Source organism: Lepidochelys olivacea (assembly GCF_965140295.1).
Source record: "Lepidochelys olivacea isolate rLepOli2 genome assembly, chromosome: 2".
NCBI classification, from domain to species: Eukaryota; Metazoa; Chordata; order Testudines; family Cheloniidae; genus Lepidochelys; species Lepidochelys olivacea.
Window position 1 is genome coordinate 217,531,864 of NC_140412.1, and position 18,097 is coordinate 217,549,960.

Consider the following 18,097-nt stretch of genomic DNA (forward strand, 5'->3'; position numbering starts at 1 on the left):
TATTAGTAAGGACTGCAGGATTTTGACACTTTAGGTAAATTAGGGCTCAATCCTGCTGCTGGGATTCTTTCCCCTCAACTTCAATGGGTCCTGGGTGGGCCAAATTGTGCTCTCACTTATGCTGGGGTAAAAAGCAGAATTTGGCCCACTGATGAATGTTAGCTTGTAAATTGTATATTAATGTGCTACTGATGTACAGGTTGTGTTTGAAAAAAGGCATTTTAGAACCAAACCAATGGTATCACTCTACATAGATTTGTAAAAAACCCAACCCGCCACCAAGAAGTTATGTTACTACTTTATCATCTCATTTAACCTTTCCAAAGCTTAGACATGCTAGTTTACGCAGAGGAATATAAGAACGCTGGGGAATGGGTGACAACAGCTGCATCAATATTGTTTTACAAGCTAATGCTTAAGAATGCTAGATAATAGTTGTGCTCTGATTGCTGTTCTCTTTGTAGTGGAGGCCTTCACCGACAGATCAGTTTTTCCATTTGTTGGAATCCCAGCCCAGGAACCAGCCTGTGAATGTAGGGGGCTCGTATCCTTGCTTCACAATAACAAGTGGAGTCCCCTTATCTCTTCCAGAAGGATCTGTCTCAATGTAGCGTTTGGCTAAAGAGATAACAGTAAAACATGGAAAATATTAGTCCATTCACCAGGAGAAAAATAATTAAAATCCTCAGCAAAATAAATGAGGATATTATTACACTGATTCAGCTTAACTACATCAAATGATCAAATAGCTATTGCTTTCTCTTAGCTGCCAGTCAAATTTTCAGAATTGTCATCTCAGATGTCAGTTTAAAATAACAAGATACAGGCACAGTGGTCTTTGCCCTGGTCATTTGGGTCCTACCATATAATAGCTCTTTAGCTCTGGAACGGCTGAAGGCCTCAGGTACTGCTACTGGAATGTAGATGCTTCACTCATGGTTTTTCCAAGGAAGAGCCTTATGGTTGAATCCAATGGTTTGTCTAAGTGATGCTAGTAAATGTCTGAAAACAAGCTAGGTAACTATGTCTGAGGTGAGGGTGTGCCAGTATTTTCAATATAAATCTTGGTATGATAGCTCAGATGCGTTAATTCACATCACTGCTGGCACATGTTTTACAATAGAGGGACATTTAAAAAAAATTGGATTTCAGACTACTGTGCTCAAGTAGTTTAGGCACACAACAGATTTGCACCCATGTAAATTCTGAGAGCAGAATTTAGCCCATATGACAGAATTAGAGAAGGGCAACAATGAGCAGACTTGGAAGCTTTATCTATTTCTCTGGCTATAAATAGTTTAGGGTCAAATTCTATAGTCACTCCACATACAAAACTTCCAGGGCAGGTTCTGTACATGGAGCAGCTACAGACACGGGTCCTTTATACTTTTTAACGATATTTTGTGCCTATTAACACCATGTTGATGAATTTCATTCTTTATGGAAAGTTACATTTAAGAAGAATAGAGTTGAGTTTTTGGTGACTGTTGCATTGTTTAAAATGGTACATAAAGAGGGAATAACCTAATCATGGAATCTTCAGAGGTAATTGCTACTCAAGCTCACTAACTCTTTTAAACACCATGCTTAGTATAATTAGAGTGCTGACCATTTCACATCTCCTCTTTCATTCATTTTTAATCACCACTGAATCCATTTCATTCAGCATTTTGTCAAACACATTTCTTACCAGATTTCACAGATTCATTTCGCTCAATTTCATTAGCATCTTTACCAATCCAGACAAATACCTGTAAATAGAAGATTTAAAAGTTTAGTTGTCATATTGTTATGGGGATTGGCTCAGATTCTGATCTTATTTACACCATTGAAATCTAGAATAATTGCATTGTCTCCATTCGGAGAAAAAGCAGGCATCAATGCAGTGACTCCAGAGTTACACTAGTGTAAAGGAGATCAGAATCTTGCCCATCATACATAAAGACACAAGTTTTCTACAGACACGGTTCTATGCTTCAAAATACCTCCACATCCTGGACTTTTGCAAGTCCAATGCTAAATTCCAGGGACATTTGTTAGACCTTCTCTTTTCACAGCTTTGTCCTAGTGGTTGGCACCGCACACGTTTCCAGGTTAAGCTAAAAATGTTGGGCCTGATTTTCCTCGGCTTTGTGCCTTGTGCAGTCATGCAGGATGGGTGAAAACCACAATCAAACAGAATTCTGGGTAGCACTGTACCCTTACTTTGCACAGATGGAAGGAACAGGGGAATCAGGCTCATTATTTATAACCCATGCTGAAATCCGCTCCCCCCCCGCCAGCTTGTATAGATCACAAACCAGGGCAGTGTGTTCTGCATGTGTTACTAGTAATAAGTGAGCTGTTGCTCACGAAAGCTTGTGCTCAAATAAATTTGTTAGTCTCTAAGGTGCCACAAGTACTCCTTTTCTTTTTGTGGATACAGACTAACATGGCTGCTACTCTGAAACCAGACTTTTTCAGCGTGTGATAAAAAAAATATGAGAAACATCTTTAGTGTTTATGTTTGTTGGGCCAAATCCAGCCCTGGTTCTGCAATGCAGGCGATTCCTCACTCCCTATATACTGTGAAAAAGCCATAACAACCCTTTGTAGAGCAGTGTGGATGGGGGTTAGGGTGGAGGGGCATGATGGATCTAAAAGCCAAACCCATTTGCTTTGGATGGATGCTGCCCTTCAGCTGTAGTAACAGCTGCTGAGCAACTGTGCTGGTCTCCCACAAGCTGGGGGAAAGGAGCAAGCTTCTTTTTTCTCCAATCCCTGTGAAGTTCCCCTGAAGAAGACCAGTTTGCAAAGGTGCTCAGCAGAAGCCTATGATTTGGCCCATTCTCTACTCATGTGCTTTTTCTGCCACATACTGCTATGGTCTTCTGGAGGCTTCTGAAGTTTTGGAAAAGTTTTTGTACACAAATTGTGAAGACATTAAACAGAATTGTCCAAAACATTGTTGGGCTGACTTGCAGTGTACTGTGGTCGCTTATAATCAAGCGGCTTCCATTAGCATTAAGGGGAAATGCAACTATAATCTTGCATGATGGTTTGAAAATGTAGTGGATATTCATACTTGCATGTCAAATAGCTCTATTTTCTTCCTCAGTTATAATTTCAAGAAAGCAAAATTCCTTCTAGCCTCACAACATGGTACTTTTGGTATGTAATTATCTTCACCCCTCTCCTCTTTATGATAATTCTCTTACTGTCTTCTCGCTGGTTGTCCATCCATAAATTGTTGCTAGCAGTAAATCCTTTTTGTCACCACATAAAGCATTGTTAAGTACATAGCTTACCTGCTCCCAAGTATCTAACAACATGACATCATCTTCAGCTAAATCATCCTGAGTGAATTCTCCTGGGACCTCCTCAATCTAAAATGGATAATAAAATTGGTATTGTAGTTCCATTCAAGATTTTCCATCATGCTTGAGTTTGGACAAAGATGAGACTTTTAAAAGGGATTACTCTAAAAACAGTCATGCATTTGCTTTTTTTCTTTTCTTCTGCAGAAGCAGGTTCAAAACCTATTTTGATCTATGAGTGAAATGCAGTAGACTGGTGGGAGCAAATCAGACATCTGGCCACATCATAAACCCATCTTTCAATTTGGCACAATTGTCTGTGCTCAGGAGAGGCACAGATTTCAAATAGTAGCAGTGAGTTGTGTAAATTGGGACTGAGATGCACTGGCGGACGGGGGCAAGGAAATCCGCTTACTGCCTACCTACACTAAATGCCTGGACAGAGCCAAACTTTCAGCTCGTATGTTCATGGGCATTAACATTTACTACAACACCAATTAAGAGAAGGAAGGTGATAGTTCTGATGTGCAGTCCATGGACTCAGTCCTGAAATGGCAAAACTCCCACTGACTTAAAAAAAATGGGATCTTTGGTTTGACTAAGGAATTCAGGGTTGGGACTCAAGAGAATCAGAGGCTAACTTCTTCAGATGTGTTAAAAGCAAGTAGGAAAACAGTTCCATTCTGGTTTGTATCAAGTAGGATAGGTAATAGTTCAGCTAGTGGTCAGGCTGCCTTTGTTTGATGTGATTGCAAGGCTTGTCTGTGCTTGGCCCTGGGGCAATGCTGAGGTGAGGAGAGGGCAGAAGGTGCAAAGAACCTTCTCTCCCTCCCCTCTTTTGTGAGCATGTGCAGGAGCTGGGAATGATCAGCTCCTTGTGCTGTCCTGAGTGCAAAGACATGGGAAGGTGAGCACTAAAGTGAGGCCAGGTCCTATGGAATTTAATAGATGGTGATAACTTTGGATATAGGGTTTTTTTTAAAAACCATCTTGTAGATCTTTATAGCAAATTCTATTCCTCTGTGGATTTCCATGGGAGGGTTTGAAAAGGCTGCAGGAAAGATATACTTCTCCATTACATTTTATAAGATCTTAGTCCTTTTCTAAGAACCTTACTGGTTCCATCTCTTTTAAATTGGATGGGAGCTTTCCGCAACGGGCATGAGTAGGGAGAAGCTCCACTCCCTTCAGGCTCGTCAGCAGCGTTCGCCCAAGAGAGAGTGCCTCCTTTCCAAGTGTGGGGCAGTGCCCATGCTCTCAGAGCTCCCTGCGTCCATGCGCCTCAGTCACATACACCAGCTCTGGAAGTGCCTGCTGGGGAAGCTTGCCTCCTCACCTCCCTCAATACTCAGCACCTTAAAGGCACAATTACAGAAAAACATCCGGCTGCTTCCGGCACTATGGGTTAATGAGGGTTCAAGGAACCTTCCCTTTCCCCACCACTACTAGCACACACTTGATGGACCCAGGGACGATATAGACCTAACATTTTCTTGAACAACTGGCTGTGGGCTCAGCTGGCATATCTGGCAATTCTCCAGGGCTCCATGAAAACATGGCTAGGAAGGTTTAGTCAAGGCCTTACCCATCAGTGCACCTTCTAGTTGCAGGTAGCAGACATTAGTAGGAGTATAGGCTACTTCCTTCAGAAGCAGGGCTCTCCCCAGAACTTCCTAAGGCATTCATGTCTGCATCTGCCCTATGTCTTCAGAGCACCGCTCATCCCCTCTAGCTTTCCAGATGCCACCACCATCAACACCTCTACAGAGAGCAGTAGTGTAGGCCATGATTTTGAATTCTTAAATAAACCTACTAATGTGCAAGTCTAATTTTGACACATTCATCTTTTCCATCAAACGTTTTTTTCTCCCACCGCATTGATCTGCATATAACAAAATGAGAATTAAATAGTCTTGAACTTTTATTTCCCTCCAGCAGTCACCGGTTTGTAACCCTACAGGACTAGCCCAGACACTCTACACCATTTTTATCTTGTGCTGCTTAATAAGTATTGGAATAGTAGACTAACAATTCACAAAGGTACCATGCTGGGTCAATGGAGGCCTCAGGTGGTGTTTCATTTAGTGTCTATTGCTGCCCAATATGTCAAAGTACAGAACTAACAGAGGGGAAAGTATCCATCATATACTTACAATAAACCTGCCAGTCTTATTGGAACAGCCATAGAGACGAGGAGGGTGGTCTTCAGACTCAGTTAGCAGCTGTGCTGAAGTCTGGTATTTCTTCTTACCTCCAAGGGCTGTCCAGAATTCCTCTGGAATATACATGATATAATCTACTTGGCATTGAGTTTTATGTTTTCTTCTTTAACTGGATGGATATTGTTTCAAAAATCCCCAAACAATATTCCCTTTGCCCAGCCCATAATGTGTATGTTTTTCTTTAATAGTTCTGTTCTTCCCAATGTTTATAAAAGCCAATGCAGATATTCATGTGATTACATGTAATCACACCTTGCTCTCTCTCTCTCTATTTGTTTTAGTCATTCAGTATGTGTAAAGGGCTAAATTCTGTTGCATCCACTGCAACTCAGTTGACTTCTATAGATAGCACCACTTGTAAATCAGCTCAGATCCTGGACAAATATCCTTATTGCAAAATACAGCCAGATTTTCAAAGAAAGGGGAGTGTATCCGGTTTGTCCACAAAAGTGTGTATTTTCAAAAAACCCATTTGTATGCACATTTGGGACCCAATCCTGTCTGGTATTGTGCACCCTCCATCCCACTGAGCAGCCAGATCGCCCAGAACTAACCTGGTTCCTGGCCTTCTGCAATCCTAGCGGTTTGACATTTCAGAATCCTGGCTACATATTGAGCTCCTTTTTCCTCTTCTCTGCTTGCTCCTTTTCCGACCCAGGTGTAGCCGGAGTTTGTTGGCAGTTTCAAAACAAAAACATCATTGGAGTTCAATGAAGTTGCATCAACATCAACCTAGGGCAAGAATGAGATTGTTTCATTCTTCTGATTTTTAAATAACTCACACATTCACCTGTCTGCACACTGATGTAAAGCTGTAATACCGGTGTAAATCCAAAGGAACTGCACTTTCTGCTGTGGTGTTTCTCTAGATTTACACTGCACTAGCTTGGGGCACATCTACACTGGAGCTGCAGGTGTAACTTCCATCCCAGGCAGACATAAGAACGCTAGTTTTTATCCAGCTAATGCACTAAAAATAGCAGTGTAGCCACTGTGGCAAAGGCTAGCCACCCAAGTATGACCTTATCCAAGACCCTACGTTTGTACTTGGACAGCTAGCCTGACCTGCTGCAGCTGCTCTTTTTAGTGCACTTGTTTAATCAAAATTGGCACGCATATGCTACTCAAACTGAAAATCACACCTCCAGCTCACAGCGTAGACGTACTGGTAACATCTCACTTGAAACTGATAATTGGCCTGAGAGAAGAATTTTAACTAGCTGCCCAGGCTTAGGAAGACAAGGTGGATTTGGTAATATCTTTTATTGGACCAACTTCTACTGGTGAGAGAGATGAGTTTTCCAGTTTACATAGAGCTCTTCTTTAGGTCTGTGTCCTGGTTAGCAAGAAACTTTCCATATGCTCAGCTTATTCTTTAATTATCCACTATGGGGTTTCTTGCAACTTCCTCTGAAGAATCTAGTACTGGCCACTGTCAGAGACGTCATACTGGATTAGACCTGGAATGGCTTCTGATCCAATCCAGAATGTGAGCTCCTCTGTTCCTACTCATACTATAACCATCAAACAGAAGTGATTTTAACTCACGCTTGCCACTCTGGTGCTCATTCCAGCTGTACTATGTTACAGGGGGAATATTTTACTGAACAGGTGATTTTTACCTCCACAATCCTGGTGATGGAAGCCAGGTTCCTGCGAATTTGAAAGAGACGCGTGGAAGGAGGGGGTTTCTGACCTCCTTTCTTGGATGTTCCATCCTTGTAGACAATGAGTGGTTTGTCTTTGAACAAACTCAGCAAATGTGTAGGTTCTTTTCCTTGGGAGACCCGGATCTGTACAAATAAAGGAAAAGAAATTAAAGGATTTTACATTAGTTTTGGCATGACTGAAGACCAAGGTGATGATAGCTAACAGGGTAAGTAGGTTCGGAAGAATTACTAATGGCAAGCTGTCTCCGCTGAGCTGAGCGCCCATTATTTCAGAGGCACTGTAGTTGCAGCATTCATAAGCCGTTTTGTCACTCATACTAACACATACACACAGACTAATATTTCTTACAGAACATTGAGATTGGGACTTGTCCATTTAGTTTCTAAGGGATTAAAACTCTGATGGTTGCCATTTACTTTAATAAGAAAACTGTTCCTTTTTGAAAAAAACATTGCCTCTGTACAGAGGTTTTATGTAGGCATTTAATTCTCCTGGAAGACTCTAGTTCTGAAGGTTAGGGGATTTGTATTTAAACGAAGTAGCAAAAACGGGTTTTTCATCATAACCATTATTTCTAGGTCTGTATGAGGATGAAAAAGGGAGCATAAATCCACCAGGCGATAGATAACTAGGCTGACAATATAAACTGCTAGTGTATATGGGAAAAGATGGTATTTAAAACTGAACTGGCAAATGCCTCTAATTTTCAGGGCATCTTAATATAAAAATAACATACATTTATTATTGTACAGCAGAATTCTCTATTTCTTCACTCTGGAGGAAACAAAAAGATGACAACTAAAGGCTACATTCTGCCCAGAGACTTTTTTCTGTTTTCCTTCCCTCTTGCAGTATACAAGAGCAGCATACTTTAAGCATGATTTGAAGTATACCACATATATATCAAGTACTGTATGCATCAGAGGAATGAATGATGGAGGATAAATGAGAAGAAAGGTGAAAAGTAAAGGGATGGAACAGGGAATTGGCTAAAATCTTTCTTTAAAAAGGAGCACTACAGAAGAGAAGAGGGAGATGAGAGGAGAGAAAACAGCAAAGACCACCACTTGATACAGCTGGCATGGGAAAGAAAACTCATTACTTCAGATGCCAGAAACACCTACTTCTACGTGGTGTCCTGAATGTGCAAAGCAACCAGTTTAGCCAGCAGAGGGAGCTTATATGCCCATGAGCAAGTCTGACACATTTCCTCAGAGACTGCAACATACATAGAAACAGAGCTCGCTAACCTCTGTTTTTTGGCCCGAGCCTTCTGCTTTGAACCCTGGTACATCAGCCTACCAGCTGGGTCCTCTGCCTTTTGGGCCAGATGTCAGATTCCCTCTCTTCCCCCTGAAAATGGCTTTCCCTCATCCAAGAAAAGGAATAGAGGGCCAGAAAAGGGAATGTTCAACTGAGAGAGGGAAAGAGCCTCAATACCAGCCCAGCACAACCCTGATCACTGCCTCCGGCAGCAGCAAAGAAGCAAACTGCTCAGCACTGCCTGCTGGAGGAAAAGCAGATGAGGAAGAGCTGGCTGCCACTGAGGAGCCTGACACTTGCACTCTAGGAGGAGCAGAGCCTGTGAAGTGTTGGTGAGCAGCTTCTGTGAGATGGTTGCATGCTGATGCACTGTGTGGCTGAGAACTGTCTGCTGGATAGGGTGCGTGGCTGCAAGCCAGCGCAAAGGAGCAAGGGGACACCTTATTACCCTGTGTGGGCTACCCACAGCACCCGAGCTTGAGCAGGGGAGGAGCAGAGCCTCTGCCAGTGGGGAGAGGACAGGCAAGGATGGGGAATGGGAAGAGCCTTGGCATATCAGTGAGCGCATCAGAGCAGGTGCAGAGGTGGGAGTAATCAGTGCCAACAAAAGAGCTAGGAGCACAGGGAAGCAAGAAGCAGATTGTGACAGTATTCCTATCCTCCAACTGGGGCAGTGAACCCCTTACTCTGTCTGGATTGTAGGACTGCAGTCCAACCTAAGGTTGGCAGGCCAGGCATCTGGGTTTCAATTGGAATGCCCAGTCGAAAAGGGACCCTGGTAGCTCCGGTTGGCACTGCCGACTGGGCCGTTAAAAGTCCGGTCGGCCGTGTAGCAGGGGCCCAGGGCTAAGGCAGGCTCCCTGCCTGCTCTGGTTCCACATGGCTCCCGGAAGCGGCCTCCAGGTCCTTGTGGCCCCTATGTGGATGGGTGGCCAGGGAGGCTCCGCATGCTGCCCCCGCCCCGAGTGCCGGCTCCCTAGTCCAACCCAAAGCAATCATTTTAACAAACTGGAGAAACATTTTGATCACCCCAGAGATAAAGGGCTCCTTTTCAGGCCAGCCTCAGCCTGGCCTTCCATTTGCTCCCACAGTGTTGCAGGTGGCAGCAATGGTGGGCACTATCCCATTTCGATGTCTCACTGCCAGACGGGCAGGCGCAGTCAGAGAGTGAGACAACTGAATGAAATCAATTGCACGCGCCATTTGTGCAAAATCATGGCAATTATACGCAGGTGCCGAAAGAGAGGCCACACTTTAAAAATCTGCTCCAAAGATGATGAAGTGAGCTGTAGCTCACGAAAGCTCATGCTCAAATAAATTGGTTAGTCTCTAAGGTGCCACAAGTACTCCTTTTCTTTTTGCGAATACAGACTAACCTGGCTGCTACTCTGAAACCTGTTAGGAAATATGTGGCTGTAACGAAAGTTTTAGTCTCTCTCTTTGGTGTAATTTGGGTTGTAGTGCCATCTAGTGTCTAAAAAGATGGTTACACTGGAAAATGCTACAAATTATGCTAAATACCATTTTACATAATAAGATTTAGCATATATATGCTGAAAGTAATTAGCTTTTAAATATTACAGTCATTGCAATTAGATGGAACTCTTTTAGCTTAATGAAAGAAAGTTCAGTTAACTATAAAATAATTATTTAACATTTATTTAGGAAGGTTTCAACTAAGTAATTACACCAAGAGATTTTAACCTTCACTTAGTATGATGTCAATAATCAATTGCTATTGATTTAACATTTAAAACTATCCCCTGCAATCTAATTAGTTATAAACTTGATAAAAATGACAGACCTTCACACTTATACTTTAGGGATGGGAGTCAAACATTTTACTGTTCTCATCCCCTGCCTCGTAACCCCCCCTTCTTTCCCTAGCCCTCCTCCTTCTCCTCCTCCATCCCCTCTTTCAAAGGAGAGCCCTCCCACCTCCTGAGCTGCATATCACCCATATGGAAGTGAAGGCTTGTCCCAGTGGGCAGCAGGTCTAACGCTCCCATCTGCTACACCTTCCCTGTTAGACACTTCTTCAGCACAGAACTGTTTCTGGGCTCTGTGGCAGGAAGTTGGCCCCCCAGCTACCTCTGCGGTAGGGAGTGGGACCAGTGGGTGATGGAAGGCAGGACGGAATGAGAGAAGGCCAGAGGAGCAGGAGGTATTTTTAGCAGGGGAACAGTGGGTCACATCAGAACTGGTCTTGCCCCAGCCACACCTCTTAGCAACCTTTGTCCTCTCCTGCACACCACATTCCTTCAGGTAAGGACTTGTATCTGAGATCTCATCCTGCATTTCTGCAGAAGGGAGCACTACCATAGGGCCAGATTGTGCACAAGGGAGGAAAGACATGAGTTACCTCCTGTGCAAGTGACAAGAACAAATCAGACCCTGAAGGAGAATGCTTCATGGTGCTCTGCCTGTGGTGGTAAATCTTTATCCCATCAATGCAAAACAGTACCTCAATGGCACAATTTGGCCCCTAGCATGTCATCAGGTCTGACAAAGAGCAGCTCCATAGGGTTAGCCATTCTCAGTAACTTCAAAAATGGCATGAAGGTGGCTGGGGGAAACACTCATATGCCCTTATTAAACAGCAAGGGTCAAAGTGGGCAAGGAAACCTCCAGTAGAATGGCAGGTGCCTGATGAAAAGGTTTAAAATGGCCGAAAGAGATGGACTGGCATGGGCAGGAAGGAGGAATTCTGTGACTTTATGCTGGAAAATTCTGTTGCAAAGTGATTTGTGCCATTGACAAAGCAGGTGTGAAAAACTAAAGGGCATAGAAAACAAGCCCTTTCATTAAGGACTGTGGAGAGTCTGAACTCTTTTTTACTTGTGATCTGATCACCAGTTTCCAGAGGGAAAAAATCCAATATATTAACGGAGTCCTAAAATGTGTTCCACAGCTTCCCTCTGCATGGTGAGAAAAACAATGGTGATGATTATGAGTATCATAGAATCATAGAATATTAGGATTGGAAGGGACCTCAGGAGGTCATCTAGTCCAACCCCCTACTCAAAGCAGGACCAATCCCCAACTAAATCATCCCAGCCATGGCTTTGTCAAGCCTGACCTTAAAAACTTCTAAGGAAGCAGATTCCACCACCTCCCTAGGTAACGCTTTCCAGTGTTTCACCACCCTCCTAGTGAAAAAGTTTTTCCTAATAGCCAGCCTAAACCTCCCCCACTGCAACTTGAGACCATTACTCCTTGTCCTGTCATCTTCTACCACTGAGAATAGTCTAGAACCATCCTCTTTGGAACCACCTCTCAGGTAGTTGAAAGCAGCTATCAAATCCCCCCTCATTCTTCTCTTCTGCAGACTAAACAATCCCAATTCCCTCAGCCTCTCCTCATAAGTCATGTGTTCCAGACCCCTAATCATTTTTGTTGCCCTTCGCTGGACTCTCTCCAATTTATCCACATCCTTCTTGTAGTGCGGGGCCCAAAAGTGGACACAGTACTCCAGATGAGGCCTCACCAATGTTGAATAGAGGGGAACGATCACGTCCCTCGATCTGCTGGCAATGCCCCTACTTACACAGCCCAAAATGCCATTGGCCTTCTTGGCAACAACGGCACACTGTTGACTCATATCCAGCTTCTCGTCCACTGTAACCCCTAGGACCTTTTCTGCAGAACTGCTGCCTAGCCGTTTGGTCCCTAGTCTGTAGGGGTGCCTGGGATTCTTCTGTCCTAAGTGCAGGACTCTACACTTGTCCTTGTTGAACCTCATCAGATTTCTTTTGGCCCAATCCTCTAATTTGTCTAGGTCCCTCTGTATCCTATCCCTGTCCTCTGGCGTATCTACCTCTCCTCCCAGTTTAGTGTCATCTGCAAACTTGCAGAGGGTGCAATCCACACCCATCCTCCAGATCATTTATGAAGATATTGAACAAAACAAGCCAGAGGACCGACCCTTGGGCACTCCACTTGATACCGGCTGCCAACTAGACATGGAGCCAGTGATCACTACCTGTTGAGCCTGACAATCTAGCCAACTTTCTATCCAATCTATAGTCCATTCATCCCAGCCCATCCTTCTTTAACTTCTTTAACAAGTAGTAACAACGAGAAAAAAAATACAAATCAGCCAGTTAGTGTTGTAAATGTCTATGGTGCTTTTCAAATGTAGAAGACGACAAATTCCCTGCTTCCAAAGCTTACAGGCTATGTCAAGCCATGTCACAACAAGAAAGGGAGAATATGTGGAATTACTGAGGAAGTAGGGGGGATGCCTGGAAGATGTCTGAATCAACCATTGTTATTTCTGGTGAACTCAAATGACAAGCAATTTCATTTCATCTCCAAAGTAAGCTGCAGGGGGAAGAAAATACGGTTCTGTGAGGACGTTTGTTTATGTTCACTTAGGTGCAATACAGATGTAGCCTCCATACACCAGACAAGTTGTCTGTGTGGTCCGGGGTGTTACTAAGATTGGCCACCTCTTTTAAAAGAAAACTAGGTCACATTTATTCCTTAGAGAGACACAAACCTGGACAGCCTGTCCATTTAGTGACCGATCAAGCTGAACGGTCAGGAATGCAGATGCAGTCAGCTCATCTTTTGTTGCATGTGCCCCTTGCCTGAGAGTGAAGAAGAAAGAAACAAAGCTGAAGCCCAGTTTCAAAATGATCCAGGACATATATTTCAAGCAAAGCACACAATAAGTAAGTCAGCTCCTACAGCCTTTATGCAGGTGTGGGACTGGATAGAGCCACTTTCCCCCTCCCTTCCTTTCTCCCCCCTTTCCCCCAACCAGTCCCTAGTACTCTGTGCAGACCTGTCAGGCTGGGGGCAGCACCATGCCAGACCATGGACACAAAATTAAACTGCAGACCACTGGGAGGGTTTGAGCCAAAGAGCAGATGGGGAGGGAATGGGATGGGGAACAAGCCTGGGAAGGTTAAGGGAGACAACAAAAGGAATGGCAGAGGAGAAGCAGTAGCAAGGAGCTGGGGCAGAGACTGAGACACCCCCAGAGCACAGGGCTGCAGAGTTTACACTAGGATCATCTTGCAGGGGAGCCAGCTGCTTCCAAAAGGGGACTCTTACAGGTACACAGCCTGGAGCCGACAGGACAGCTGAGACCACGCTACAAGACCCACCTGTCTGGGCTCTCAATGCAGGTGCCAGTATCAGAGTGCACGGACAGATTGGAATGACTGGGGAGGAGGAGAGAGATTTGCACTGGCTCAGGCCAGAGAGTCTGTGTGTGTCTAGCTAGGCATGGGGTGCTGTTTTACTGTATGCTGTGCCAGGGCAAGGGAGTCTCTCTAACCCCCCACTTGAGATCCTGACCTGCATCTACTCCTGGCTCTGCCTAGGTTTGATAAAAATTAAGTGTGGTGCTTACTCCACCCCTTCCCCAACCCTGGGACCCTTGTGACATGTTAGTCTTCCCACTGGTTTCAGTGGGACAACTCACATAAAGCCAGCAAATAATACAATATCCGTGGGCTGAATGCGGACCAAACATACCATGTGTAGATGATCTGTCCTTTAGGATAAGTATAAAGTATAATGTAGCAGTCACCGCCAAAAAATTCTCCATATGTCTCAGATGCCACAGGGATTCTGCCATTACTTTCAACACGCCAGACCTAGGAAACCAAAGCCATCACTGGAAAATATTGGAATTCATCAGCATTCGACTTGAAGCTGAATATCGGGGAAATGGTCAAATGACTTACTATGTTACCTTCTTGAGCAACACCTGTTTTCTGTCTCCAAATACTATGTTAACCTAACTGCCATCAGAAAAGATCAGGTGATCCTAAATGACAGAGACTGAACCATCTTGCAGTGCACTCGGCCCAGCACTGCTAACTAAATGAATTGTAGCGGGAAGTCAATTAGAAAATATTGTGCTTTCCTCTTGACATTTTGATGTCACATCATGTAATGTCACTTACACTAATCCATTCACATTCCTTTCCTTCATGTCATAGGTAAATGGTACCACATTAATGAAATAGAATTCCACAAGGAAAAGGTATGCTGCACTCCAGACAAGTACCCACTGCTGCACACATTATCCTCCACTTGATCCTGTATATTTCAATTCTATGTCATATGATTAATGCTTGAGACCTGAGTTGCTAAAGGCTAAGACCGCTATTCAACCTGGGCTAAGCCCAGGGACCCACTGGCCACCTCAAACAGCAGGCAGTGCACAGAGTAATCCCATAAGGAACAAGAGGAATACTCCCCACAAGCTGCAGAGCTGCTCTGTTATGTCAGCCCAATGGCTAATATAATCCTGTGTTGCCCCAATGTATCCTCAACATGGGAGCAAGGACTCGAGGGTTTACAGTCATGTGTGGAACCCTGCACTGTGCGTATCATGCCATCTTGCCCTCTCTGAGTCCAGTCCCCACAGCTGGGCAATGAAACCCACTCATTCTGCTTCTGTGAAGGAGCTCTCTAGCCTTGAGTTGAAGACTGCGTTCAGAGAACAGACCTGGTGTATGAAGGACTTACAGATATAGAGTGAATGGGTAAAATTCCCATTGACTTTTGACTTCTGGGATTTCACCCATACTCTTTAACTGGAAGGCTTCTAAGTGGAGAGAAGGGAGAACTGTCACTTTAGAATAAGTGTCATATTTAAAGTATTTCTTTTAAATACATTATATAGAGGCTGGGAAGGATTTAAGGATTAGATTTTTATCGGTAAATGTCGATAACCATTGATTTCACCATATACGCACAAACTGTCAAAAAAAAAAAAAGCTGTTTTCATCAATAATACTTGACATTTACAGATAGGCAAAGTAGGGTACATGCTGCTTGAGAACTTATTACAGTTTAATTTAAAGCTATGTACGTTGTACATTTTGATATGTGGTGGTGACAATTTGTGTTTTAATAGTTTATCAAGCCATCTCAATTTCTACTGTCATTAAATGATTGTCTGACCCGCCCAATAATTTCCAGCAATTGTGACAATTTAAATAGACAAAAATTGAAAAAAAGTGCTCAAACCCCATAATTCTGTGCAACTTTAAAAATTTAAATAGATAAAAAAAATTAAAATGCTTAAAAAGAAACAGTGATATCCATTCGAATTATTAAAAAAAAAAAACAAAAACAGAAATCAAATTCTGCCAAGCCTAATTTTGTAAGAGAGGTGGCAGTTCTACTTTTGTACAGAGTGACTGATATAGCATTTTTAATGGGCATCAAAGCACTTTACTGAAGAACAAACTGTACAGCACATAGATGACACGGGGATTCATTCCCTCTCCACCGAAAGGCTCTTGAGATGTAAAGCTGCAGATTTTGCAACCAAACTACTCAACAGTTTAAACCTGCAAAATAACAACTTATCCAGTAAAAGTAACACGAGAATGTACCATATATACTTGTTCATAAGCCGAATATTTTTGGTAAAAATGTGACGCATCAAAGAGCGGGGGTCGGCTTATAAACGGGTCTACACCAAAATTTGATGACTTTAAACTCTGTGAAATCATTGAATTGAATATCTAATACATTGTCATTTTGTTTACCTGGAGCATTCACAGGCATGGAGCCCCTCAGTTCTCTGTGGCCGCAGTTTTCCGTTCCCAGCCAATGGGAGCTGCGGGAAGTGGCACCACTTCCCGCAGCTCCCATTGGCTGGGAATGGCAAACTGCAGCCCCTGGGAGCTGAGGGGCTCTGTGCCTGCGAACGCTCCAGGTAAACAAAAAGTCCTGACCCACCAGCTGCTTACCCTGATGGGCCAGGAGCCAAAGTTTGCCAACCCCTGAAATATAGGGTCGGCTTATGAAAGGGTCATACAGTTTTTACCATTTTTACTTATCCATCTTGGGGGGGTCAGCTTATAAATGAACCAGCTTATGATTGAGTATATATGGTAGGTAGTTGAAATTATATATGTTATATTTCAATTTTTTAAAATTACAAAATTACCTCCACTTTCCCTGAACCGTCATCAATCATATTGTGTTGGGCAGCCATTTGTGCAGATTCATGTAACTTGGTAGCATCAAATTCAATCGGCTCAATTCTAGCCACTCTCTCAGTGACATAGACTTTCCCAAAGCCTTCGCTTTGATATTTATCCTTCCAGTCTCTGAAGAACTGTTTGAAGATGGGAGTTTCCCCTCCTTCTGGAAGCACTTGAATCTGCAGGTAAAGTAGAAATGGGGGAGGGGAAAGCCGGTATGTTACTACTACTGTCCCTTTAGTGGAGCAAAGTAGAATATTTTGGGTGGCTGATGGTCCACTGGTTGCAAATTGTTCTAATTTTTGTGGCCACTTTTGAGACCCTCTCAAATGACATGTGGCCACGGTGATCCATGCCTTTCAGACCTCCAGTTTAGGATTACTGGTAATGTTCTCAATCTGCAGGTAGCCAAAGAGTCTATCCAGAAATTAAAGCTAGTACTGCATGGAGCAATCCACCTGCTGATCAAGACAGAGCATTAAGAATGTATCACACCAGCTCTTAGCACTAAATATTGGCTGGCTATCCACTTCCAAACCCAATTCAAAGAGCTACTCCTAGTTTACAAAGTCCTATATGGAGTGGGCCTTGTTGCACAAATCAGGAAGATAGCTACAATAATCAACTGGGCACAGTGGCTGACAGAACCTAGGGTCCATCTTGCCAGATCCAGGGACAGAGCTCTCCGGGGAGAGATCTGGCAGCTGTGGAGCAAGCTCCTGGCGGAGATGAGGCTGACCTGAATCTGACTGCTTTTAAGGCATGCTGCATGATCTGTTTCTTCACAGAGGAGTTTTCCTAAAAGGAAGGATGAAGATGCCTGACTCCACTTCGAGTCTGATCCTTCAGGCAACAAGTTGTGATGGGGGAGAGAGTGAAGAGCAAGGATTCTATTATGAGACATTCCACATATGAGATAAATTTCTTATTGTTGTTCTTGGTAATCTAAAAAATGAGGTCTGGAACTGAAGCCAGGCATTGAATGAGTAAGGTTTGTACAAACTATCTTACTTCAAATGAATAAATCAGAAGCTTTCTACATTAGTGATCCCTTTCACTGACTCTCCAAACTTTTGGATACTTGTGTATACCAAACGTTTGGAGATTCACACATCACTATTTATAGGCAATGTTATGAGAATTATTTTGATCAATTAACCACCCCACCTTAAAAAATGATTGGCTAAACTGATTAATAGCACCACATGCACTTTAAACAATTGACCAATATTTTAAAAAAAAATCTCTTGTATTATTTATCTCACAAACGTACTGCACCTGGGTGTTGGCAGGGTAGTTCATTTGTTGTATGAATTCTTCGGCAGTCTTCATGGCTGCCTTTCTCTCATGTGGGTTAGCATCTTTGCCTGATTAAAACAAACAGGACAAGATTACGGCAGGGGAAAGGGAACATGTTCTCAGAAGGTGTAAAAGAAAAATTCCTGGGAGAAGTTGAAAATGAATGAGGTATCCTTTAACATAGTTCATTCTTACATTTTGTTTGCCTCCAGGCTGCACAGTGACAAAACTAAAGTCTGCTAACAGAGGTAGGCAAAGAGATTCGCACCAGGTCAAACTGCCAAAAATCTAAATTCTACTGATTTTGAAAATGAATAAAAATAATCTGTTCACTTTTTAAAAATGTGTCTGTTTGCATTGATAGCCTGGGTCAAAATAATTATCA

At 43.2% G+C, this 18,097-nt stretch overlaps 1 protein-coding gene across 1 annotated transcript in view; it reads right to left on the reverse strand.

Annotated features, from left to right (window-relative positions):
- Positions 1-286: 286 nt before the first annotated feature.
- The window catches only part of SCIN (scinderin), a 104,803-nt gene continuing 86,992 nt past the window's right edge, over positions 287-18,097 (reverse strand). The window contains exons 7-16 of the mRNA XM_084618819.1: positions 17,692-17,780; positions 16,377-16,592; positions 13,940-14,061; positions 12,954-13,044; positions 7,141-7,311; positions 6,073-6,250; positions 5,450-5,571; positions 3,288-3,365; positions 1,691-1,751; positions 287-618 (exon numbers count right to left, since the gene is read on the reverse strand). Coding sequence (XP_084474945.1) covers positions 485-618; positions 1,691-1,751; positions 3,288-3,365; positions 5,450-5,571; positions 6,073-6,250; positions 7,141-7,311; positions 12,954-13,044; positions 13,940-14,061; positions 16,377-16,592; positions 17,692-17,780 — 1,262 coding nt within the window. The 3' untranslated portion in view covers positions 287-484. The remainder of the gene's footprint in view (positions 619-1,690; positions 1,752-3,287; positions 3,366-5,449; positions 5,572-6,072; positions 6,251-7,140; positions 7,312-12,953; positions 13,045-13,939; positions 14,062-16,376; positions 16,593-17,691; positions 17,781-18,097) is intronic.